Raw genomic sequence first — 25,395 nt, forward strand, 5'->3', positions numbered from 1 at the left:
TCTCAGCTCGCTTTTTGCCCCTGGAACAACTACAATATGTTATTTCTGGTTAGTCTCATCCCACTGGGCAAAAACTGGTTGAATCAACGTTATTTCCATGTCTTTTCAACAAAAATGTCAATGTGATGATGTTGAATCAACGTGAAAAAGTGATTGGTTTTGAAAAAAGTAATCAACGTAAGGGAATTTCCTCTTTTTTTCACCCAACGTTTAACCTAAATCCAACGTCATGGTGACATTTCTTGTTGATTTCACTATTAATTCACGTTGAATTCACATTAGTTGACAACTCAACCAAATGTAAATCAAAACTAGATGTTGAATTGACATCTGTAGCCAGTGGGATGTTATTACTCCACTTTTCTTAAAGGTTCAATGCAGCCATTTTTATCTCAACATCAAATCATTTTTGGGTAACAATTAAGTACCCAAAAATGTATTAAAATAAAAAGTATTAAAATGGTCAAAAAGAAACAAAACTTGCTTTTTAACAAACAGCAATTTCTCAAGCAATAATTTTGCTAGGACTGTCTTAGAGTGGTCTGAGTGGGGAGGGGAAAACTGAAAATTAGCTGTTATTGGCAGAGAGGTTTGGAACTCTCTTTCTTATTGGTCTATTAACTAATTTACCGCATGGTGATGTCACCATGGAAGGCCAAAACTCCGTCCCACCAAAACAGGCTGACATTTCAGGCGGCCTTTTCAAACAGCACATACACTAAAAAGGCAATTTTCACAATTTCACAGCATTATTCCAAACTCATAGTGTGGAAATATGTATAAAACACAGGAAAAACTGGTTTTTGACTGCACTGGCCCTTTAACATTTTTCACTTTCACTGGAAAACCATGTTAGGCAATCATGTTACATATCATTTTATTGCCCAATGTTAAATACATCTCTAATGGTTGCTATCCTGTATAGGACATCCTGTGGAGAAAATAACATTGACTTCTAGTTTGCTATACAACCAATATCAAAGAGAAAAACCTTGTGCTCAAACAGAATTAATCAATAGTTGTATTTTATTGATCATACCACGCCAGAAAATTCCAGAGGACATTATAAAGGCTAATACATTATAACAAGTTATAAAGCATAATACCTGCAGGCTGTATGTAAAGTGTTATGAAATGGGCATATACAGTAAATGAGGGTGAAGGCACTTACTTTTCTGGCCATAAAACCTTGATTTGTGGTATAAAGCTGCCAGTAAGCTTTCCAAGTAGACATTTTTGTTTTTCTTTCTAGGATCATATAACCGTGACCCAGGGGTCCAGCACCCCAGTAAATGAAACTCGGAAAAGCCAAACGTGTGTCTTATATAACTTGGCATGGCTAAACCGCAAAAAGCATAAGTTGCCCCAAAGAATGGCTGGACCAGTACCATAGTCAGGACAAAGTATCATTTTTATCTGCTGGATATGTAATATAGTATTCCAAACTATATATGTATATGTATATATATATACAGTGCATTCAGAAAGTATTCAGACCCCTTCCCTTTTTCCACATTTTGTTACATTACAGCCTACAATCTACACACAATACCTCATAATGACAAAGTGAAAAGAGGTTTTTGAAATGTTTACAAATGTATTAAAAATAAAAACAGAAATACCTTATTTACATAACTATTCAGACCCTTTGCTATGAGACTCGAAATTGAGCTCAGGTGCATCCTGTTTCCATTGATCATCCTTCAGATGTTTCTACAACTTGATTGGAGTCCACCTGTGGTAAATTCAATTGATTGGACATGATTTGGAAAGGCACACACCTGTCTATATAAGGTACCACAGTTGACAGTGCATGTCAGAGCAAAAACCAAGTCATGAGGTCAAAGGAATTGTCTGTAGAGCTCTGACAGAGCTCCAGAGTTCCTTTGTAGAGATGGGAGAACCTTCCAGAAGGACAACCATCTCTGCAGCACTCCACCAATCAGGCCTTTATGGTAGATTGGCCAGACGGAAGCCACTCCTCAGCAAAAGGCACATGACAGCCCGCTTGGAGTTTGCCAAAAGGCACCTAAAGGACTCTCAGACCATGAGAAAGAAGATTATCTGGTCTGATGAAACCAAGATTGAACTCTTTGGCCTAAATGCCAAGCTTCACGTCTGGAGGAAACCTGGCACCATCCCTACGGTGAAGCATGGTGGTGGCAGCATCATGTTGTGGGGATGTTTTTCGGCAGCAGGGACTGGGAGACTAGTCAAGATTGAGGGAAAGATGAACGGAGCAAAGTACAGAGAGATCCTTGATGAAAACCTGCTCCAGAGTGCTCAGGACCTCAGACTGGGGCGAAGGTTCACCCTCCAACAGGACAACAACCCTAAGCACCCAGCCAAGACAATGCTGGAGTGGCTTCAGGATAAGTCTCTGAATGTCCTTGTGTGGCCCAGCCAGAGCCCAGACTTGAACCTGATCGAACATCTCTGGAGAGACCTGGAAATAGCTGTGCAGCGATGCTCCCCATGCAACCTGACAGAGCTTGAGAGGATCTGCAGAGAAGAATGGGAGAAACTCCCCAAATACAGGTGTGCCAAGCTTGTAGTGTCATACCCAAGAAGGCTTGAGGCTGTAATCGCTGCCAAAGATGCTTCAACAAAGTACTAAGTAAAGGGTCTGAATACTTATGTAAATGTGATATTTCAGTTTTTTTGCAAAGATATATATAAAAACCTGATTTTGCTTTGTCATCATGGGGGATTGTGTGTAGATTGATGAGGGAAAAAACGATTTAATCAATTTTAGAATAAGGCTGTAACGTAACAAAATGTGGAAAAAGTCAAGGGGTCTGAATACTTTACGAATGCACTGTATATATACATTATCTTTAGGGGCAGGGCGAAACGTATTATTAATGTTTTATAACTTTATGAGGTGTTTTGTAACGTTATGTGGTACACCCCCAACTGTACAATCCATCAAGTTGGTTACAGTCACCTGTGAAGCTTGTTTACAACCAACCACAACGATATTCGCCAAGCAGCATCTAATCAGGGATCTACAGTGTGGGAAAGTTATGATCGGGAAAGGCTTATTAATCAGTAGCAGATAGGGATTGAGGGAAAGTCCTCCATGTTTTATATCAACACAAGTCACCTGGCTGGTGTGGCAGCCTTTCTGGACCCAGTGCTACTTGTTCTCCACTTGGAGGCTGGTGACCCTAACAGAACTGACAAGCAGCAGCTAGTTCACACACTACTGCCAGCGACATTATTACCACATAGCTTTCTTTATGAGATTAACTCCTAGATAGGGTGTCCATGTGACTAATCCATTCCACTGTACCAGGCCAGGCCCTGTCTCTCTCTTTCTCTGTCAGGGAGGACATTCCACTAATGACTTTTACTTAATATGGGATTTAGACTGCCAAGTCCCAGTGATACAGGTATTTTATTGCCTTGCTGTCTGACTAGAATTCAGTGGCTGGCTGTGTTGGCTGGGAGAGAGAAGTGATTGTTCCCCGTGAACACATCATGGACCAGTCTTAATCCCAAATGTGAAAATAGACAGAGGAACTCTCCCTGTCCTGCCTTGCCAAACAGTGTGATAGGGTTACGATAACACACCTGTCTTTCTCAGAACTCTGATTCTCTTGGCAAGGCTTCCAGACTGCCCTGACAGTGAGATTGATGTCATTAAGATCAAATACTTCTCCCAACACTGTGAACATAATGCAGTAGGTTTATCAACGTTTAGTGGGGTGGTATGCACACATCCATAAAAAGACTTGACCCAGATGTCTTTTGTTCTACAGTATGTTTACCACACTGGATCCATACCAAGACTAAAATGAACTGGTTAAAGAGATTACAGAGGGAACTAATATAATTTAGCTCATTTTTGAATTGCTTCACTGATGCTATTAACCTACCTACTTGGCATTTGGCTTCACTTTGACTATAAATATAGGTAGGGCAATTCTTATGAAAACAAATCACTGTGAAAGGGAGTTGTGTGGCTGGGAGGCTGGGACCAGCTATTACTTTCATGACCCCTCCACAAACCTTTCTCAAACGTTTGCTTGGAACTATAGTGGAGAACTGAAGAATTGTTCTTCAAGGTCAACTGTCCAACTACGTTCTACTCAAGTGGGCCTATTGGGTGGATAGTCTATTTGATGAGTCAACAATTTTGCCCCAAAATTAACATTCTCTACCACAGCTGCAGTAGGAGATAGCGCGCCAAAATAACCTGCCTCGCTTGCCTCAGATTGGATTGTCCAATATAAAATTATCTGTGTTGGGATTTGCAGGTTAAGAAAGTTTATGGCTTTAATGTCATGATGTCACATTAATTAGCGGCCCCTCTGATCCTTTCCGCCTCTAAGCCACTATATTCTGTTAGCCTGTAGCAGAGTACAGGACGTTTTGGTGATTTGTCCGGAACCACAGCAGAGGATTCACGTCGGTGCAAACGGAGGCCACTAACTTCCCACCGTTTACACGTTTACACCTTGCGACTTTCCCGGGCGATGCGTCTGTAAGAGAAGGGAGGGACACGAGAACAATTTCAAATGGGAGACAAGGACAGTGTGGAGAAGTACCTGGAGAACAATCCCCAGTTCGCCAAAGAGTACTTTGACAAAAAGTTGCGCCCTGAAGTGATCGCGACAACGTTTGCAGAAAATCTCAAAGATCAGTCTTCCTTCAATGATGTCTCCCAAATTCAGGAGGCCAACATCATCTATGAGCTGGTCAAAGAAATGCAATCGCAAATCATTATGGAAAAAGTATTGCACAAGGTCCTGCAGAGAGTTTGCTTGATTTTGAACGCAGACCGGTGCAGTTACTTTGGTCTTCGAGCTAGAAACGGAATACCTGAGCTTACAACGACGCTCTTCAATGTCACCCCTACCTCCAAATACGAAGACAACCTTGTCAACCCCGCTAATGAGATTGTGTTTCCAACCGATATGGGTGTAGTTGGATACACAGCACATTCCAAAAAGATGCAAAACATTCCGGATGTTACAAAGGTGAGTGCCATTGTCAGCAGGTGCCCAACCGCCAAAGCGCGTATAAAATGGGTACACGCGCCAAAGCGCTCGTAAAATGTTTCCAAAAGCAATCCCAATTTATTCACACTTGTTGTTTATGCACACTGTTCTTGTCAGATCTATAGAGACGTTGGATCAAATATTTAAAAAAAAATGTCATTCGTTTCACACATAAGTTTGACATTTGAACTGATGCAGATTTGAGAAAAGAATGAAAGAAATACAAAGTGTTCATCCAAATCAAAATCAAATCAAATGTTATTTGCCACATGCGCCGAAAACAACAGGTGTAGACATTACCGTGAAATGCTTACTTACAGCCCTTAACCAACAATGCATTTATTTCTTAATAAAAAAGTACAATAAAACAACAAAAAAGTGTTGAGAAAAAAAGAGCAGAAGTAAAATAAAATAACAGTAGGGAGGCTATATACAGGGGGTACCGGTGCAGAGTCAATGTGCGGGGTCACCGGCTAGTTGAGGTAATATGTACATGTGGGTAGAGTTAAAGTGACTATGCATAAATCATTAACAGAGTAGCAGCAGCGTAAAAAGATGGGGTGGGGGTGTAAATAGTCCGGGTAGCCATGATTAGCTGTTCAGGAGTCTTATGGCTTGGGGGTAGAAGCTGTTGAGAAGCCTTTTGGACCTAGACCATGTCTGTTACCTGTGTCATCTATTTCTGTTAAATTCACTTTGATGGAATTTTTTTAAGGTGTTGCCTATAGTCATCTGGCATTGATTATCTGGGTCCAGAAGTCTGCCCAATGCAAACTTTGATTAGGCCTACAGTAAAGTCAGTTTCACCAATTATGCAGTGAAATTACATGTATCATGGAATAAGGGATTCATTTGAAATGTTAATGTGAACCACTTAGTTTCTACAATAAAATGATGATTTTAATGGTTGTCTCTAATGGTCCCTCTATATAGTGCAGAAAATCCCTTTTACCTCCAGAAGCCATGTTACGGTCATTATTCTGCTTAATTTGCTAATTAATTAATTGAATAGGCCTACATTAATTTATCTACATATTATTATGTTATTATTTAGTTCATTTCATCATGATAATATATTTTCTCATATTCAAAAACAGAAATGTCCAGTTTTATGATTGCAAAACTGTTTATGTTAAACTGGGGATGACTGAAGATACGTCTGTAATTGTAATTGGTCAACATATATTTCTGCATGAACACCCTACTACATGTATAAATTAACTACAGAATTCAATGTAGGGGTTCAATCTGGGCTTTGTTAGCCAGAAGATGTCCATAACTTGGCCCATTATTATTTTCATTGATTTGAAAATCATTCTTATTACTCTCGAGATAATGGTAATAGAATTGTGGCATTCCAATGACATCCATAATGTGCAGGTTACAAAAACCATGGTAAGCAGAGGTATGTTTTTTGTCTAGTGACTGTGAACTCAAAAGGCCTTTTCACACGGCATTCTCTTAGCTCAGGGCAAAGGAGGCTGTTAGCCCTGGCCTTATTGCAGTGTGAATGCGACTAATGTCTTGATCCAATATACTTTATTTCACTTCCAGAATAACCGCTTCAGTGACTTTGTGGACAAGCAGACAGGATACAAAACCAAAAACATGCTCTCATTCCCCATCATGGCTGATAAGGAATGCCTTGGTGTTGCCATGGCACTAAACAAAATTGGGGCTGAAGAATTCTCAAAAGCCGATGAGGAAGTAAGTCCTGAGCTCTCAAAAGCAAACACCAGTCTTAGAAAGGTTTCTCAGTATTAGTCTTTATGGGAATACCTTTCAAAAACCATAAGATTAATACATAATAGCACAATTCACATGGTACATAACAGATACAGATACTGTATAGCCTACATTGCCTTAATAATCAATATTACTTTAAAAGCCACACTAATACTGCCATAAAACTGCTAGGGGCTCCCTAGATCGAGAGAGGTGGTAATACTGCATATTCATTGTTAGCACGATGTGAGGGGTGTATGGCATCAGTAGTCTGGAGGACATCGCATCAGATGAATGCCTGTTTGCTGTACTGAGAATTGATTTAATCTGATTTGGTTCTCAGTTCTGGAACAAGTACTTGGTCTTTGCCCAAGTCATTGCCACGCAGCATCACACTGCATACATGTTCAACGTGGAATCCAGGAGGAGTCAGGTAAGAACCCAGTGAACCACACCATTCAATATGAGCTGTCCATCAACTGTGTCAATCATACTGGCCCTTGAATACAAAGACAAAGTTCACCAAGGCAATTTGCCATTAGTGTCTGAAATAAGAATGTGATGAGTGGTATACTATAACAGTCATACAGTGTATTCGGAAAGTTTTCAGACCCCTTCCCTTTTTCCACATTTTGTTACGTTACAGCCTTATTCTAAAATGGATTAAATACAAACAATTCCTCATCAATCTACACACAATACCCCATAATGACAAAAACTGGTTTTTAGAAATGTTTGCAAATGTATTAAAAATAAAATACTGAAATAACTTATTCACATACCCTGCAGATAGCACTACTGGGTGATCTGAAAAGTCATAGTCAATCGATCAATAATATAATAATACTTTTAGCAAAAATGTTTATTTTCAATTTACGATCTGTAGAAACAATGAGAATAGAAGGGTTCAGAACTTTTGTAAAACATCACAGTACAGTTGAAAAATATATGGCAAACAGAAATCCAATATGGATGGTGTTAAGAGATAGATGGGAGGTGTTGAATGGAGCTGAAGGATGGGACTAATAACAACAACTAATAACAACAAGATAACTAATGTAAAGCATACTGTGTCCATAATAAGTATATAGGTTATAGGTTGAGAGCTTTTGTGAAAGAGCACAGTTAGAAAAATATGGCATATAGAAGCATACCAGATGGACATCATGAAAATGACCGGAGGAAGTACAGGAGTAAAAACAAACAAAATATAATTATTGGAGAATTTGACTGTGTCCATAAATGTATATAGTATGTATGGGCTGGAAGTAGAGGCCTAAGCGTTGTTGTTCACTAGTTTACTCCAATTGGGGAAGGGGTGGTGGGGTTGGAAAGTATTTAAAAGGGAAATATATTTTTTTAAAGGATATGTGTGTGTGTATGGATGTATGTATATATGGATGTATGTATATACAGTGGGGAGAACAAGTATTTGATACACTGCCAATTTTGCAGGTTTTCCTACTTACAAAGCATGTAGAGGTCTGTCATTTTTATCATAGGTACACTTCAACTGTGAGAGACGGAATCTAAAACAAATATTCAGAAAATCACATTGTATGATTTTTAAGTAATTAATTTGCATTTTATTGCATGACATAAGTATTTGATACATCAGAAAAGCAGAACTTAATATTTGGTACAGAAACCTTTGTTTGCAATTACAGAGATCATACGTTTCCTGTAGATCTTGACCAGGTTTGCACACACTACAGCAGGGATTTTGGCCCACTCCTCCATACAGACCTTCTCCAGATCCTTCAGGTTTCGGGGCTGTCGCTGGGCAATACGGACTTTCAGCTCCCTCCAAAGATTTTCTATTGGGTTCAGGTCTGGAGACTGGCTAGGCCACTCCAGGACCTTGAGATGCTTCTTAGGGAGCCACTCCTTAGTTGCCCTGGCTGTGTGTTTCGGGTCGTGGTCATGCTGGAAGACCCAGCCACGACCCATCTTCAATGCTCTTACTGAGGGAAGGAGGTTGTTGGCCAAGATCTTGCGATACATGGCCCCATCCATCCTCCCCTCAATACGGTGCAGTTGTCCTGTCCTCTTTGCAGAAAATGCATCCCCAAAGAATGATGTTTCCACCTCCATGCTTCATGGTTGGGATGGTGTTCTTGGGGTTGTACTCATCCTTCTTCTTCCTCCAAAAAACGGCAATTGTAGTTTAGACCAAAAAGCTCTATTTCTGTCTCATCAGACATGACCTTCTCCCATTCCTCCTCTGGATCATCCAGATGGTCATTGGCAAACTTCAGACGGGCCTGGACATGCGCTGGCTTGAGCAGGGGGACCTTGCATGCGCTGCAGGATTTTAATCCATGACGGCGTAGTGTGTTACTAATGGTTTTCTTTGAGACTGTGGACCCAGCTCTCTTCAGGTCATTGACCAGGTCCTGCCGTGTAGTTCTGGGCTGATCCCTCACCTTCCTCATGTTCATTGATGCCCCACGAGGTGAGATCTTGCATGGAGCCCCAGACCGAGGGTGATTGACCGTCATCTTGAACTTCTTCCATTTTCTAATAATTGCGCCAACAGTTGTTGCCTTCTCACCAAGCTGCTTGCCTATTGTCCTGTAGCCCATCCCAGTCTTGTGCAGGTCTACAATTGTATCCCTGATGTCCTTACACAGCTCTCTGGTCTTGGCCATTGTGGAGAGGTTGGAGTCTGTTTGATTGAGTGTGTGGACAGGTGTCTTTTATACAGGTAACGAGTTCAAACAGGTGCAGTTAATACAGGTAATGAATGGAGAACAGGAGGGCTTCTTAAAGAAAAACTAACAGGTCTGTGAGAGCCGGAATTCTTACTGGTTGGTAGGTGATCAAATACTTATGTCATGAAATCAAATGCAAATTAATTACTTAAAAATCATACAATGTGATTTTCTGGATTTTTGTTTTAGATTCCATCTCTCACAGTTGAAGTGTACCTATGATAAAAATTACAGTCCTCTACATGCTTTGTAAGTAGGAAAACCTGCAAAATCGGCAGTGTATCAAATACTTGTTCTCCCCACTGTATATATATATATATTTGCGAGAAGAAAAAAAACATATGGGGGATTGGAAGTGATGCAGACAATTACATTGATGGAAGTTACAATCTATCTGAAATATTAAAGCTGATCTACCCCCTAAACAAATAAATAATAATAATAATATCTTATTTACATAAGTATTCAGACCTTTTGCTATGAGACTCGAAATTGAGCTCAGGTGCATCCTGTTTCCATTGATTATCCTTCAGATGTTTCTACAACTAGATTGGAGTCCACCTGTGGTAAATTCAATTGATTGAACATGATTTGGAACGGCACACACCTGTCTGTATAAGGTCCCACAGTTGACAGTGCATGTCAGACCAAAAACCAAGCCATGAGGTTGAAGGAATTGTCCGTAGAGCTCAGAGACAGGATTGTGTCAAGGCACAGATCAGGAGAAGGGTACCAAAAACATTCTGCAGCGTTGAAGGTCCCCAAGAACACATTGGCCTCCATCATTCTTAAATGGACGAAGTTTGGAAGCACCAAGACTCTTCCTTTAGCTGGCCGCCCGGCCAAACTGAGCAATCAGGGGAGAAGGGCCTTGGTCAGGGAGGTGAGCAAGAACCCGATGGGTTCTTCCAGAAAGACAACCATCTCTGCAGCACTCCACCAATCAGGCCTTTATGGTAGAGTGGCCAGACGGATGCCACTCCTCAGCAAAAGGCACATACAGCCTGCTTGTAGTTTAACAAAAGGCACCTAAAGGACTCTCAGACCAAGAGAAACAAGAGTATCTGGTCTGATGAAACCAAGATTGAACTCTTTGGCCTGAATTCCAAGCGTCATGTCTGATGGAAACCTGGCACCATCCCTACGGTGAAGCATGGTGGTTGCAGCATCATTTTGTGGGGATGTTTTTCAGCAGCAGGGACTGGGAGACTAGTCAGGATCGAGGGAAAGATGAATGGAGCAAAGTCCCGAGAGATCCTTTGATGAAAACCTGCTCCAGAGCGCTCTGGACCTCAGACTGGGGTGAAGGTTCACCTTCTAACAGGATAACGACCCTAAGCACACAGCCAAGACAATGCAGGAGTGGCTTCAGGACAAGTCTCTGAATGTCCTTGAGTGGTCCAGCCAGAGCCCGGACTTGAACCTGATCGAACATCTCTGGAGAGACCTGAAAATAGCTGTGCAGCAACGCTCCCCATGCAACCTGACAGAGCTTGAGAGGATCTGTAGAGAAGAAAGGGAGAAACTCCACAAATACAGGTGTGCCAAGCTTGTAGTGTCATTCCCAAGAAGCCTCGAGGCAGTAATCGCTGCCAAAGGTTCTTCAACAAAGTACTGAGTAAAGGGTCTGAATACTTATGTAAATGTGATATTTCAGTTTTGTATTTTTAATACATTTGTAGACATTTCTAAAAATCTGTTTTTTCTTTGTCATTATGGAGTATTGTGTGTAGATTGATGATGGGGGGAAAAAACAATGTAATCAATGTTAGAATAAGGCTGTAACGTAACAAAATATGGAAAAAGTCAAGGGGTCTGAATACTTTCCGAATGCACTATATACCAGTGATCATCATAATATATCAGTTAAAGTTTCCTGTAAAGCCCTGTTTTACCATGTAATCCATGACTCAACCATTATAACCATTATAAAAAACAACAACAATATTTATTCCTCTCCACTTGTTTCACTAGGTCCTTCTGTGGTCTGCCAGCAAAGTGTTTGAAGAGTTGACAGACATTGAGAGACAGTTCCACAAAGCTCTGTACACTGTCAGAATCTACCTGAATTGTGAAAGATACTCCGTGGGCCTCTTGGACATGACCAAAGAGAAGGTTTGTTACTAGTGTATAATATGCTAAGGCATATTGCTGTTTTGTCACTGTCTTGATTTGGGTAGCCATTTTAGATCTGCTCCGTCTGCGGTTGCTAAATGGGAACACTGAAGTCCTGATTGCTGTCTTCCCTTCGTGCAGGAGTTCTACGATGAGTGGCCAGTGAAGCTGGGAGACGTACCGCCATATAGTGGACCAAAGACCCCCGACGGAAGGGTAAGCATCCATTTTCCTTTGATACGATTCTCGCCAAGCACTCTGCTCTTTTCTGTACTGCCTTGTCTATGACACGATCAACAGCCAGTGAATGTTGTTCTGTGCATCTGCAGGAAGTCATCTTCTACAAGATCATCGACTATCTCTTAGAAGGACCCAAAGAGGAAATCAAAGTCATACCGTAAGTTCTTCTAATTCACTCATTATTTTGCTTTCTGAAGAAACCAAAAAGTCTTAAAGTACCAAAAAACATCACTCACTGTCTTCCTCCCTCTGTTCCACGTAGGGGTCCTCCTATTGACCACTGGGCCCTGGTCAGTGGTCTCCCCACCTACGTGTCAGAGAACGGCTTTGTAAGTTGATGTGAAAGAGTGCATGTCGTCCATACGATAACCACAGGCCATATCCTATCCACAAGCATGCAGGGCATACTGTACATTGGAGACTTTTGAGAGTGATTTGACTGTTTATTTATTTATAGATAGTTTATATAGTTTATTTCATTTGATCCCTTAGGTCCTCGGGTTGGGTGGGATTGGGATGGGGGGAGGGGCTGTAATTTCCTTTTGTATGTTTGTATTAATGTTTGCTGACAATTATTATGACTAAATAAAAAACATTTGATCGCGAAAAAATTGTGATTTGACTGAAATATGTCTTCTTCTTCCCCTGTAGATTTGTAACATGATGAACGTTGCCGCTGATGAGTACTTCGCCTTCCAGGTAAAGACTATGGTATTGAGTATAGGATGACCTTGGTGTTACAATATATCAAGTCCTCTGCAACATGTGCTATTTGAAGAGGACCACCAGCCCCCAGATTGGTGTTGTATCCCTAAAAATGCAATATTCTAGGGATAAAGCGTTTACTAATCAACTTCATGCCGTTTTGTCTTTCAGAAAGAGCCTGTGGATGAGACAGGTTTCGTCATCAAGAACGTCTTGTCCCTTCCCATCGTTAACAAAAAGGAAGAAATTGTGGGTATTGCCACTTTCTTCAACAGGAAAGACGGTAAACCATTCGATGAGCACGACGAACAGATCACTGAGGTAAGTGCACAGACATCCACTCTCTCTCTCTCTCTCTCTCTCTCTCACGCTCTCTCTCTCTCTCTCTCTCTCTCTCTATTTCTCTCTCTCTTTCTCTCTGTCTCTCGCTCTCACACGCGCTCTCTCACACGCGCTCTCTCTCTCTCTCTCTCTCTCTCTCTCTCTCTCTCTCTCTTCTTTTCTCTCTCTTTTCTTTTCTTTTCTCTCTCTTTTCTTTTATCTCTCTCTCTCTCTCTCTCTCTCTCTCTCTCTCTCTCTCTCTCTCTCTCTCTCTCTCTCTCTTTTCTTTTCTCTCTATCAGTCATATCAACCACTTCACTCATCATTCCTGTCATGGGTTGTGAACGTATGAGGTGGTAAAGACCTGTCTGCATTGTTCCAGGCCCTCACCCAGTTCCTGGGATGGTCGGTGCTGAACTGCGACACGTACGACAAACTGAACAGAATGGAGTGGAGAAAGGACATCGCCCAGGAGATGCTCATGTGCCAGACCAGATGCACCAACACCGAAATGCAGAGTATCCTGGTGAGACCTGAGATATGTTAGATCTTAGACCTTATAGACAGTGGAGAATCACAGAGGAAACTAGCCTCACGGGACATACCTTTGATACTCTTTTCTCTTTTCTTAGAACACAAAGGAGAAGTTTGATGCCGAACCAGAGGACTGTGACCAGAAAGAGATGTACAAACTCTTGGTAGGATCATGTTTCAGACTGTCAGTGAAAGTAGGTAGAGATACAATGATAATGTGGCAGAGTGGTGTGAGTGATCAACTTGGACAAGGGCATGATACCAAACACAGAACATGAAGTTATGAGCAGGTTAATAATACTTTCAATTGCCTGTGAAAGTGGACTCGGCAGTACAGTCATTCTGAAATCAATTGATCAATTAATAAATATTTGGTTATTCATTTGCCCTTGTGTAGAGATCAAACTGTCCTGTGGCCATAGACGTGGACCTGCTGCTGTTCTCCTTCAGTGACTTTCCTGTGACTGAGCACGGCCTCATCATGTGTGGAATTCGCTGCTTCTTTGAGCTGAACGTGGTGGAGAAGTTCAAAGTGCCAGCAGAGGTCAGTCCTGAAGCCCCTGGCTAGTAAAACAATCATGTTTATTTGAATGTATTTATTTTGTTGTAACCTCAGCATTATACAGTACACGTCCCCAGAATGCATTGCAATGTATGTACTGTACATGACTCAATACATTCATTTTGTCAAATCTAATGTTTTCCAAAAATTAGGCCATGTCTTACTGGTTTGCTCATACAAATAAAATAAAATGTTATTTGTCCCATGCGCTGAATACAACAGGTGTAGACTTTACCATGATATGCTTACTTACAAGCCCTTTCCCAACAATGCAGAGTTAAAAAGTACGACAATTAGCAAATGAAAATAGAAAATAGTAACACAATAAAATAACAATAACGAGGCTACATACAAGGGGTACCGGTACCGAGTCAATGTGAGGGGTACGAGGTAGTTGAGGTAATATGTACAAGTAGGTAGGGGTAAAAGTGACAACAGATCATTGGTAACGCATCCCTCATGTCATAGTGTTTCCTCTTCCTATGTACAACCAGACCCTGACGCGATGGATGTACACTGTCCGGAAAGGTTACCGTGACATCACCTACCACAACTGGAGACACGGCTTCAACGTGGGCCAGACCATGTTCTGTCTTCTACAGGTGAGTCCCTTTACTCCTACAGTACCAATATTATCACCTGATACCCACATCGATTTACAGAATGACGGTGCATAACCTCACCAAAAGAAGAGTAGTTAAAAGTTAATGTTTGTTTAGAGACATTGATGCTGCCAACCAATGCCTGCCCACTAATGTAGGTCAGGGAGGTGGGCCAACTGCTTGATAATGGATCGATCACCCCGCCCCTCCCATTTTGTTTGATAATGGATCGATCACTCCACTCCACCCCTCCCATTTTGTTTGATAATGGATCGATCACCCCGCACCTCCCATTTTGTTTGATAATGGATCGATCACCCCGCCCCTCCCATTTTGTTTGATAACGGATCGATCACTCCACCCCTCCCATTTTGTTTGATAATGGATCGATCACCCCAACCCTCCCATTTTGTTTGATAATGGATCGATCACCCCGCCCCTCCCATTTTGTTTGATAATGGATCGATCACCCCAACCCTCCCATTTAGTTTGATAATGGATCGATCACCCCAACCCTCCCATTTTGTTTGATAATGGATCGATCACCCCGCCCCTCCCATTTAGTTTGATAATGGATCGTTTTTTGTTTTGTTTTTGTGTTATGTATGTAGAAAAACAATACATGTCAAAAGAAAAGAAAAGATAATGGATCAGCCCCTTTGCTTCACAGACTGGCAGGCTGAGGAAATATTACTCTGACCTGGATGCCTTTGCCATGGTGGCTGCTGCATTCTGCCACGATATTGACCACAGGGGAACCAACAACTTATACCAGACAAAGTAAGACCCCCTCCGTTTACCCATGAGCACTCAAAGCGCAGGTTTTACGTTTATTGTCATGAGTCTTGTCTTGGAGGCAGAACTGAGCGATTTCCCCTTAGATAGACCAGCTGCAAAGTCAAAAATTGGTTATATTGTTAAAGGGTTAGGCATTAGGGTTAGGCATTAGGGTTAGACATTAGGGTTAGGCATTAGGGTTAGCCGTGTGGTTAAGGTTAAGGTTAGGGTTAGGTTTAAAATCTGATTTGATGACTTTGTGGCTGTGCCAGCTAGTGACCACTCTGCAGAGCTGCCGTCGGAACAAGATTCATGACGAAAAACGCAAACCTGCACTCTAAGCACTCCCCACATCATCACAGTTTAGTTGTCTGTTATTAGCATGGAATGTGCCGTTTGGGGTCTAACGATTGTGTGTTACCCCTCTCTGACCTGCAGGAGTGGATCGCCTTTAGCCAAACTGCACGGCTCCTCCATCATGGAGAGGCACCATCTGGAGTACAGCAAGACGCTCATGGCTGAGGAGGTTAGAGACCCTGACTCCTGTTACTGTGGCTGTGGCCAAAATTGCACGCTATAACCAAATAGTGCATTACTTTTGGCCAGTGTTTTGTACACAAGGTAATTGTGGGAGTTGAAGTCTTACCTTTTTCTCTACTCCTCCTTCAGAGCCTGAACATCTTTGTGAATCTCCAGAAGCGCCAGTTTGAGACTGTACAGCACTTGTTTGACGTCTGCATCATTGCCACTGATCTGGCCTTGTACTTCAAGTGGGTTTTTACAATTGTTATGATCTCCGATATAGCTGCTGAATCAGTATCACTTTTCATGTGCAAACCGCTAATTTGACTGTTGGTCTGGCCCCCAGAAAAAGAACAATGTTCCAGAACATTGTGAACGCCACTGAGCCAATGGAAACCGAGAAGGAGAAAATTGATCATATTTCCAACAACCCAGTCAGGAAGGAAATTATCATGTGAGTACGAATGTTCTTCTGTCCACCATCTTGGGGGTTTGCTACTTGATTGCAAACTTGAGGCAGTTGGCCACTTTTCTTATAGTGCACATTGTCACTGTTTATGGTTGCTTGTATAACATTAATGAAGATTCTTGGATGATTCTGGAATAATTCCTCTAACTGTCCCATCTTGTGTGTCAGGGCCATGATGATGACAGGTTGTGACTTGTCTGCCATCACCAAACCATGGGAGGTCCAGAGCAAGGTGGGTACTATATCTGTTCACTACGTCATGAAACGCAACAAAACCCATTTGACCCTTTTCTCCAGACAATATAGACAACAGGAAGCTCTGAGGTTTAGATTAGTACTGATACATTCTTCGCTGCAAATGTTCTACTTCATAGGTGGCTCTTATGGTCGCAGCTGAGTTCTGGGAGCAAGGTGACTTGGAAAGGACCGTTCTCGATCAGCAACCCATTGTGAGTTTGTGAAGAAAGAAAAAACCGCAGTTTCTTTACAATAGATGTTGATAGAGTAATCACTAACTTATGTTAGTTCGTTTTTGATTTGATCTTACCCCATCTCATTCATTGCTCCTCAGCCCATGATGGACAGAAACTGTGCAGCGGAGTTACCCAAGATGCAGTGCGGTTTCATTCAGTTTGTGTGTGCGTTTGTATACAAGGTAACTAACTGCCTGGCTGGTTGAAGCTCAACCAAGCCCTATTTTGTTGTGTCTTAATTCATTGGGATCGATTAGAAAGAAATCAGCTTGTGATATTTGTCATTTTATCAGTTCTTTTTGGAAACGAAATCATCCTTAAAAAAATAGATGAGATCAGTTTCTCTGTGAACCATCAATGTCAACTTCAGTGAGGGGTTCATCCAGTTTAAACCACCTGAGTGACTAGTAGGTCTATCCATCTCTAAGTGTGCACCAGATACACTCCCCAGCAGGAATGTTTGCACCATAAAGGAAAATGTCAGGCTGAGTGACAGTCCCGGGCATGTGAATGCCTGCAATAATGGGGCCTACTTGTGTGCAGGAATTCTCGAGGTTCCACGTAGAGATCACCCCCATGTTTGATGGGCTGAACATCAACCTAAAGAACTGGAAAGAGCTGGCCGACATCCACGCCGCCAAGATGGCGGCCATTGAGGAAGAGAAAAAGAAGCTTGAGGCACCTCCAGGTAACATTTTAAATACATTCAAGTCTCAACCAAGGGTTGGAGTCAATTTGGAGTTTTTGAATTTTAATTCAATTCAAGCCATGAATTGAAATTAAATGTTTTATTGAATTGAAGAAGTTAAAAAAATCTAATGTTTACATAGTATTGGTCACCATATGTCAAAATAAACATTTGTATAAGATAAGATAGGACTTTAATAATCCCCCAAACGGCGATGAATAAAGTGATATACACTGAGTGTACAAAACATTAGGAACACCTGCTTTTTCCATGACATAGACTGACCAGGTTTATCCAGGTGAAAGATATGATCCCTTATTGATGTCACGTGTTAAATACACTTCAATCAGTGTAGATGAAGGGGAGGAGACAGATTAAAGAAGGATTTTTAAGCCTTGAGACAATTGAGACATGGATTGTGCATGTGTGCCATTCAGAGGGTGAATGGGCAAGACAAAATATTTAAGTGTCTTTGAACGGGGTATGGTAGTAGGTGCCAAGAACTGTAACGCTGCTGGGTTTTTCACGTTCAACAGTTTCCTGTGTGTATCAAGAATGGTCCACCACCCAAAGGACATCCAGCCTACTTGACACAACTGTGGGACGCATTGGAGTCAATATGGGCCAGCATCCCTGTGGAACGCGATATTAGGAATGTGTCCTTAATATTTGTTTTGTATACTCAGTGTAGTGACGTGCAGAAGAAATGAACTATTTTAATTTAATTGAATTAAATTAAATTATACTTCCTTTAAAGGGTAAATCTGCAGTTGCTACATCCATTTTCTGACTTCTAAATTAATGATGTACCTACCCATTGATTCTTGCAGAATATAACTTATAAATGCCTCATGAGCTTAGTTCAACTGTCGTACCCCATCAGAACCCAAAATATAAACTTGTCTTACTCCAATGTTTGTAAACAAAGTAAATGTAAACAAAAATATATAGCCTCAAACCATAGTTAAAAGTATAATTTTGATATCATGGATGGTTATGACTTTCATCAATAGCGAAATCTATGAGTGGTAACATTTCTCCAGCCCATCCCCTCAGATTTTTACCGAAACAGGGGCGGGGAATACACTTTATTATCGTTTCAACTGCTGATTGCCGCTTTCATTCAAATTCAATTCAAATTCTGCTTCCTGTTGGGTGTGGCCAATTAAAGGGCCATTCGCAACATAATTCAGAATTGTCCCCAACCCTGCAAGAAATGCTATTGTAAAATCTCCCGTGAAAAATCCATACCGGTAAGTAGCCTACCATTCTTTTAGACACAGTGCCTGAGGCTTGTCAATGCATACACTAGCCAAGTCTCCAGTGGTCAACAGGCCACAAAGTTACCTAACCTTGGTGTTAAGGTTACCTAAGTTAAGTTATAGACAAACTAAGACAGTCTTCTTACTGTTTATCTTGCTGCTTCCTGTCTTGCTATGAAATCAAATCAATCAAACTTTTGATTTGATTTGTTTTGCTATACATGTCGTTGCTGCCTTGCTGTCTTGCTGTCTTGCTGCTTGCTGTCCTGCTGTCTTTCTGTCTTGCTGTCCTGCTGTCTTGCTGCTTTGCTGCTTGCTGTCCTGCTGTCCTGCTGTCCTGCTGTTTTGCTATCTTGCTGCTTTGCTGCTTGCTGTCCTGCTGTCCTGCTGTCTTTTTGTCCTGCTGTCCTGCTGCCTTGCTGCCTTGCTGCCTTGCTGTCCTGCTGTCCTGCTGTCTTGCTGCCTTGCTGTCTTGCTGCCTTGCTGTCCTGCTGTCTTGCTGTCCTGCTGTCTTGCTGTCCTGCTGCCTTGCTGTCCTGCTGTCTTGCTGTCCTGCTGTCTTTCTTTCTGTTTAAACAGCAGAAGGGGCCCCAGAAGGGGGAAAGTCCAAGACCTGCACCATCGCCTAACCCCCTGGAGTGTACCCCAGTCCTGGCCGTGTGGCTGAGGATCCCTGTGTGCAACAGGCAGTCAGTGGGGGAAACAGTGTGAAGTTGTGTCCCTGTGTGGACTGACTCGATCGCTTCCCCTCATTCTCAGGACTTGATAAGCCAATCCTGATGGCTCAACACACTCAACACAGATGTACCAGCAGCTGGTGCATTACCATATCTGGACAGCACACTTAAAGTAGAGCATATCTTTCACAGATAACTATAGGTACTACTTAATCGACAACTAACATAATCCAAGTAATGAAACGAACATTACATCTGCTAAATGGCATATACTGTATTGAAATACTATTTATTGAGACGTATTCTGCGTTGGGAAATAATTAACTGTACATTTTTATCCACACTGATGGTCCATAAAGATATGAGGGTGAGAGTTCAGTGGACAAACTTTTATAACTGAGCTGTTTAATGAGAACAGGAATACTGTTTGATATTTGAATACTCATCTCTGGATTTTTACGAACAAATATGAGTACAAATGATAACACAAACTGTAGAAAGAGAGCGACAGACACTGTTAATTTAGAATGCTGTGCTGTAAGAGCACAAACTTCTTCCCATAACTCAAACTGAAAAGGCAAACGTGCTACTGTATTTTAGCAAGTGACAATTGACTTTACCTAAGGTTAATATAGTAGCAACGCTGAAAATGTGTACACACTTATGAGCCTTGTGAGGGTATATTTGTGTTAATATGCAAAATATGGATTTTTTGATTGTCAGATTTTCTAATTGATGTATTTTAAGACTCTTTAGATCGTGTGAACTGATTATATGGTTCGAAGTCGCGTTTGAGCATCAGGTATCCATTGCAAACTGTATACAGTCGTGTTCAAAAGTTTTGAGAATGACACAAATATTAATTTTCACAAAGTCTGCTACCTCAGATTTTATGATGGCAATTTGCATATACTCCAGAATGTTATGAAGAGTGATCAGATGAATTGCAATTAATTGCAAAGTCCCTCTTTGCCATGAAAATGAACTTAATCCCCCAAAAACATTTCCACTGCATTTCAGCCCTGCCACAATAGGACCAGTTGACATCATGTCAGTGATTCTCTCGTTAACACAGGTGAGAGTGTTGACGAGGACAAGGCTGGAGATCACTCTGTTATGCTGATTGAGTTAGAATAACAGACTGGAAGCTTTAAAAGGAGGGTGGTGCCTGAAATCATTGTTCTTCCTCTGTTAACCATGGTTACCTGCAAGGAAACACGTGCCGTCATCATTGCTTTGCACAAAAAGTGCTTCACAGGCAAGGATATGCACCTAAATCAACCATTTATCGGATCATCAAGAACTTCAAGGAGAGAGGTTCAATTGTTGTGAAGGCTTCAGGGCGCCCAAGAAAGTCCAGCAAGCGCCAGGACCGTCTCCTAAAGTTGATTGAGCTGCGGGACCGGGGCACCACCAGTGCAGAGCTTGCTCAGGAATGGCAGCAGGCAGGTGTGAGTGCATCTGCACACACAGTGAGGCGAAGACTTTTGGAGGATGGCCTGGTGTCAAGAAGGGCAGCGAGGAAGCCAATTCTCTCCAGGAAAAACATCAGGGACAGACTGATATTCTGCAAAAGGTACAGGGATTGGACTGCTGAGGACTGGGTTAAAGTCATTTTCTCTGATGAATCCCCTTTCCGATTGTTTGGGGCATCCGGAAAAAAGCTTGTCCGGAGAAGACAAGGTGAGCGCTACCATCAGTCCTGTGTCATGCCAACAGTAAAGCATCCTGAGACCATTCATGTGTGGGGTTGCTTCTCAGCCAAGGGAGTGGGCTCACTCACAATTTTGCCTAAGAACACATCCATGAATAAAGAATGGTACCAACACATCCTCCGAGAGCAACCTCCCAACCATCCAAGAACAGTTTGGTGACAAACAATGCCTTTTCCAGCATGATGGAGCACCTTGCCATAAGGCAAAAGTGATAACTAAGTGGCTCGGGGAACAAAATATCGACATTTTGGGTCCATGGCCAGGAAACTCCCCAGACCTTAATCCCATTGAGAACTTGTGGTCAATCCTCAACAGGCGGGTGGACAAACAAAAACCCACAAATTCTGACAAACTCCAAGCATTGATTATGCAAGAATGGGCTGCCATCAGTCAGGATGTGGCCCAGAAGTTAATTTACAGCATGCCAGGGCGGATTGCAGAGGTCTTGAAAAAGAAGGGTCAACACTGCAAATATTGACTCTTTGCATAAACTTAATGTAATTGTCAATAAAAGCCTTTGACACTTATGGAATGCTTGTAATTATACTTCAGTATACCATAGTAGCATCTGACAAAAATATCTAAAAACACAGAACCAGCTAACTTTGTGAAGACCAATACTTGTGTCATTCTCAAAATCTTTGACCACGACTGTACAATTTTAAACTGCACAACATTTTCCCAATAACTTGAAGATGTAATATACATATTACTTGATATTTATACATATGTGTATCATAAATTGAAATTCAGTAATCTTTCAAAAATGTAGATTATGCAATTATGTATGTGCATGCTCCAAAGAAATGTAGTTCATCACGTAGTAAATGTATGTAAAAGATGTACAAATTAAACCTACAATTTAAATGTAAAACTTTTGCTTGTTACTAGGAGGCAAGCCTCAGATATGTTCTGTCAGGGTCGTAAGTGTCTTCAAGTATCTGACCATAAGACGATTTGATGGGATTGAGTTTGCTTGCCAGCCAGCTTTAGAGATCTGCACGGCTTTAAACTTTAAATACCCTACTTACTGTAGATAAAGCAGGCTACCAAAGTCTTATCATATCTACTGTTTGTGAGGGGCATCATGTTTGTTTGATGGAGACAAGCCTCCAATGTGGTCTCAGGCAGGCCAAAGTTCCTCTTCTCTTTGTTTGGCCGTTTGGGGACCGGTGTAAATGTACTTATGCAACAGTGAGAAAGTTAATTGATGAACCCAATTGAATTGCAATGGGGTTCCCATAAAAAAAACTCCTTGCAAATCCTGCCAAGACATCTCCTTTCGACCTACTGTAACAGTGACCGAGACATCTGTGGAGGCATCTCAAAGTGGCCCTAAGCAGGAAACACAAGGCAGGCAAAGTTTGACTTCTTTGCTTATGCAATGTGCTCTCTCACTAAATCACTGGGAAATCAATCAAGAGCAGTAATCCAATAAGGGTGGCTTTGACAGCCAACCTGCATCTTAAATGGCTTCTCTGAATCTCTGTTCCTAGACCTGCTAGGCAGGGCAGACCACTCGGATCAGGGCTTTACAGTATGAGAGCCGTATGAGAAAGTGAGTTCATCTATTCTGCGCGTACATTTAAAGGACACAAAAATGTATATCTACTAATTAAATCGAGTTATCATTGAGAGAGGCTAGAATTTGACATTTGATGTCTGATGAAACGAATTCTACTGTATGTACGTGTCATAAAATGTAACATGTTAACAAAATAAAGGCATACATCAAAGCCTGTGGGATTATTGTCACATTCTTTACACTTGCCCACTGAATTCATTTTTACACTTGAACATTTTTACCCACTACCCTTGAAACAGAGGAGGCTGGTGGGAGGAGCTATAGGAGGACAGGCTCATTGTAATGGCTGGAATGGAATGAATGGAATGGTACCAAACACATCAAACACATGGAAACTGTGTGTTTGACTCCGTTCCATTGATTCCATTCCAGCAATTACCCGTCCTCCTACATCTCCTCCCACCAACCTCCTCTGCCTTGAAATGGACTAGCACATTGACACGCTGTAGAGACACAGAATGAATTTGAAGAACCTTAGGCTAGACAGCCCTCCTCATGACGCCTGTAACTTGCATGGGGATTACCCTATAAAGCTGGATTAGCCCTGGAAAAAGAAGATCAGCCGACTGGCGTGCTGCCGAGACCAATACACCTTGAGTGAGCACCTTGAGTGATGTTTGCGTGAGGTGTTACATCCTGTGTCATCCCATCAACCTGCTATAGAGCACATGTTTTAAGTATACTGCATTTGCTGTATGACATTTTTTCAATCAAAGACCATTCAGAAAGCAAAAGATGATGAAATCAATGCAACCTTATGTCTGTGTCTGTGACCTGTAGGAACTACAGTCCTATAGTACTGTGTAAAAGGAGATAGCTTCCGAGTGGCGCAGTGGTCTAAGGCACTGCATCTCAGTGCTTGAGGCGTCACTACAGACCCCCTGGTTCGATTCCAGGCTGTGTAGGCCGATTTGGCCGGTGTAGGCTGTCATTGTAAATAAGAATTTGTTCTTAACCGACTTGCCTAGTTAAATAATAAATAAATAAAAATACACACTCTTTAATGGGGTAGTAGGGTATATATTATCATGGACAGGTATCATGATCGGTTATCATGGACAGATATCATTGGTCGGTTATCATGGATGGGTATCATGGTCGGTTCTCATGGACGGGTATCATGGACGGTTATCATGTGTTAACTCAGTGTACTTAAGGACTCCTTCAGACAGAAGAGTAATTACTGGTGATTAAAGCCAATGTGTCTAATCGCTGGGCAAGTGACACACTAATGAAAACACACCAAGCAACGTTGGCATAAGGCACCGCTTCCTAATCCTAGTGCTACAGCATCTGAGGAACTCAGTGACATTGGTTCATATGGTCTGGGCATCTATAACCCTATAGACAGAACATTGGTTAACTATAACCCTACAGGAACAATATTGATGTGTTAATACATGCACTTTCCAATGCCTGGGCTTGTATTTTGTCTCTGTCTCTACTACCATGGTTGAATGCAGTGGAGGCTGCTGAGGGCAGGACGGCTCTAATAATGGCTTGAACGGCACGAATGGAATGGTATCAAACACCATGTGTTTTTGATACCATTCCACTTATACCGCTCCAGTCATTACCACGAGCCCATCCTCCCCAATTAAGGTGCCATCAACCTCCTGTGGTTGAATGTTTCCCTTCCTCTAGTTTTCTTTTGAGATTGTTCTTTCTTGGGAGTTCGTAGTGGTTTGTGCTTTTTCTAAATACACTCCGATACTGGGTTCTTACATGGCGCTTCATGCATATTGTAGTCTTTATTTCAGTTAAAATGAAATGTCAGGAGGCTGAATAAGAAGCTCAGGTTTAAAAAAAGAACCAGCATTTTATTTAGCTTCAGACAAACTCAGATATTAAACGAAGACAACGTCCAATACAAAATCAATCAAATCAATGTTGACTCTTGCTGTTGACTCTTGCTGGCAGAAATCCAAGGGCAGGGCAGTCAAAGAAACATGTCCTCAAAGTACTCGTCAAACTCTTCCTCCCTTGAAGACAGAAAATAGTCTAATCAAAGTTTAATTGGCCGGTACTAGTGTCTGTAAACGTGTCCAGAGGCCTAGCAGGGATTTGTAAGGGTGATATAATGTTGGAGTGCTAAACTCACCTGGACTTCTCCTCCACGGTGAGGGCTGGGCCGACAGGCCCTTTGGTTCCTCACTGTGTTCTCCCTCTCCTACATGGCAGGAAGGAGACAATACAAATCAGAAAAACTTTATTCATAAAGAGCCTTTTTTCATGCATTACATTCAATAATATTCATAATACTTTCAAAAACAAACCCATAAGAAGCTTTACCTGAGGAATTGCTGCAGCACACACAACATAGTTAGAGCACTAAAGGATTAAGGAGGGTCAGAAGAGTCAAGTCCGACTTAAACCTATAAGTGTACGGACGGGCTGCGTTGCCGAATTCTCTGGATGCCTCTTCCCGATAGCTAAACAAACAAAGCTTCTGCGCATGTGCGGGATTCGTTCGGCTGCCCAGAGAACAGGCTACTCTGGTGAATTTCAATGATGAATGGAGAATGGTGCTAGTTTAATCAAGTTAGATCAAAGCTGAATCAAAGTCTGCAAGAAGACATAGTATTTATACATGACAGAACTGAATATAATAGCATAGTACAACGTTACCAGACCTGGGCTCAAAATAATCAAATACATGTGTATTTGATTATTTGTTATTTAAATACTTATTTTCTGTGTATT

At 41.7% G+C, this 25,395-nt stretch overlaps 2 protein-coding genes across 8 annotated transcripts in view; one reads left to right on the forward strand and one right to left on the reverse strand.

Annotated features, from left to right (window-relative positions):
- The first annotated feature begins 4,366 nt into the window (after positions 1–4,366).
- LOC121535159 (cone cGMP-specific 3',5'-cyclic phosphodiesterase subunit alpha'-like) lies at positions 4,367–20,295 on the forward strand. 2 transcript variants are annotated; one of them, XM_041841981.1, is made up of 22 exons: positions 4,367–4,985; positions 6,561–6,713; positions 7,075–7,164; positions 11,420–11,560; positions 11,702–11,776; positions 11,890–11,957; positions 12,063–12,129; positions 12,452–12,499; positions 12,677–12,826; positions 13,209–13,352; positions 13,459–13,524; positions 13,758–13,904; positions 14,417–14,524; positions 15,195–15,304; positions 15,740–15,827; positions 15,971–16,071; positions 16,170–16,277; positions 16,461–16,524; positions 16,667–16,741; positions 16,864–16,947; positions 17,309–17,453; positions 19,295–20,295. In XM_041841981.1, the coding sequence occupies exons 1-22, from the start codon at positions 4,524–4,526 to the stop codon at positions 19,342–19,344; spliced, it is 2,544 nt and encodes an 847-aa protein (XP_041697915.1). In that variant the 5' UTR covers positions 4,367–4,523; the 3' UTR covers positions 19,345–20,295. The 2 variants fall into 2 exon arrangements, with proteins under 2 accessions (XP_041697915.1, XP_041698002.1); XM_041842068.1 differs by having other exon boundaries at positions 19,298–20,295.
- A 4,215-nt stretch (positions 20,296–24,510) lies between these two features.
- The window catches only part of LOC121534941 (protein FRA10AC1 homolog), a 73,537-nt gene continuing 72,652 nt past the window's right edge, over positions 24,511–25,395 (reverse strand). For 4 of the 6 annotated variants that reach the window (XR_005994716.1, XR_005994713.2, XR_005994712.2 and 1 more), the window contains 2 exons: positions 24,794–24,862; positions 24,511–24,674 (listed from right to left, as the gene is read on the reverse strand). Coding sequence is in view for 2 of the 6 variants with exons in the window: in XM_041841612.1 (XP_041697546.1) it covers positions 24,577–24,674; positions 24,794–24,862 (167 nt within the window). In the remaining 4 variants the exon portion in view is untranslated. Of the gene's footprint in view, positions 24,694–24,793; positions 24,863–24,984; positions 25,175–25,395 lie in introns of those variants that run through there. The other 2 variants (XR_005994717.1, XM_041841688.1) reach the window with 2 other exon arrangements.

The sequence above is a fragment of the Coregonus clupeaformis genome, chromosome 1 (assembly GCF_020615455.1).
Source record: "Coregonus clupeaformis isolate EN_2021a chromosome 1, ASM2061545v1, whole genome shotgun sequence".
Lineage (NCBI taxonomy): Eukaryota > Metazoa > Chordata > Actinopteri > Salmoniformes > Salmonidae > Coregonus > Coregonus clupeaformis.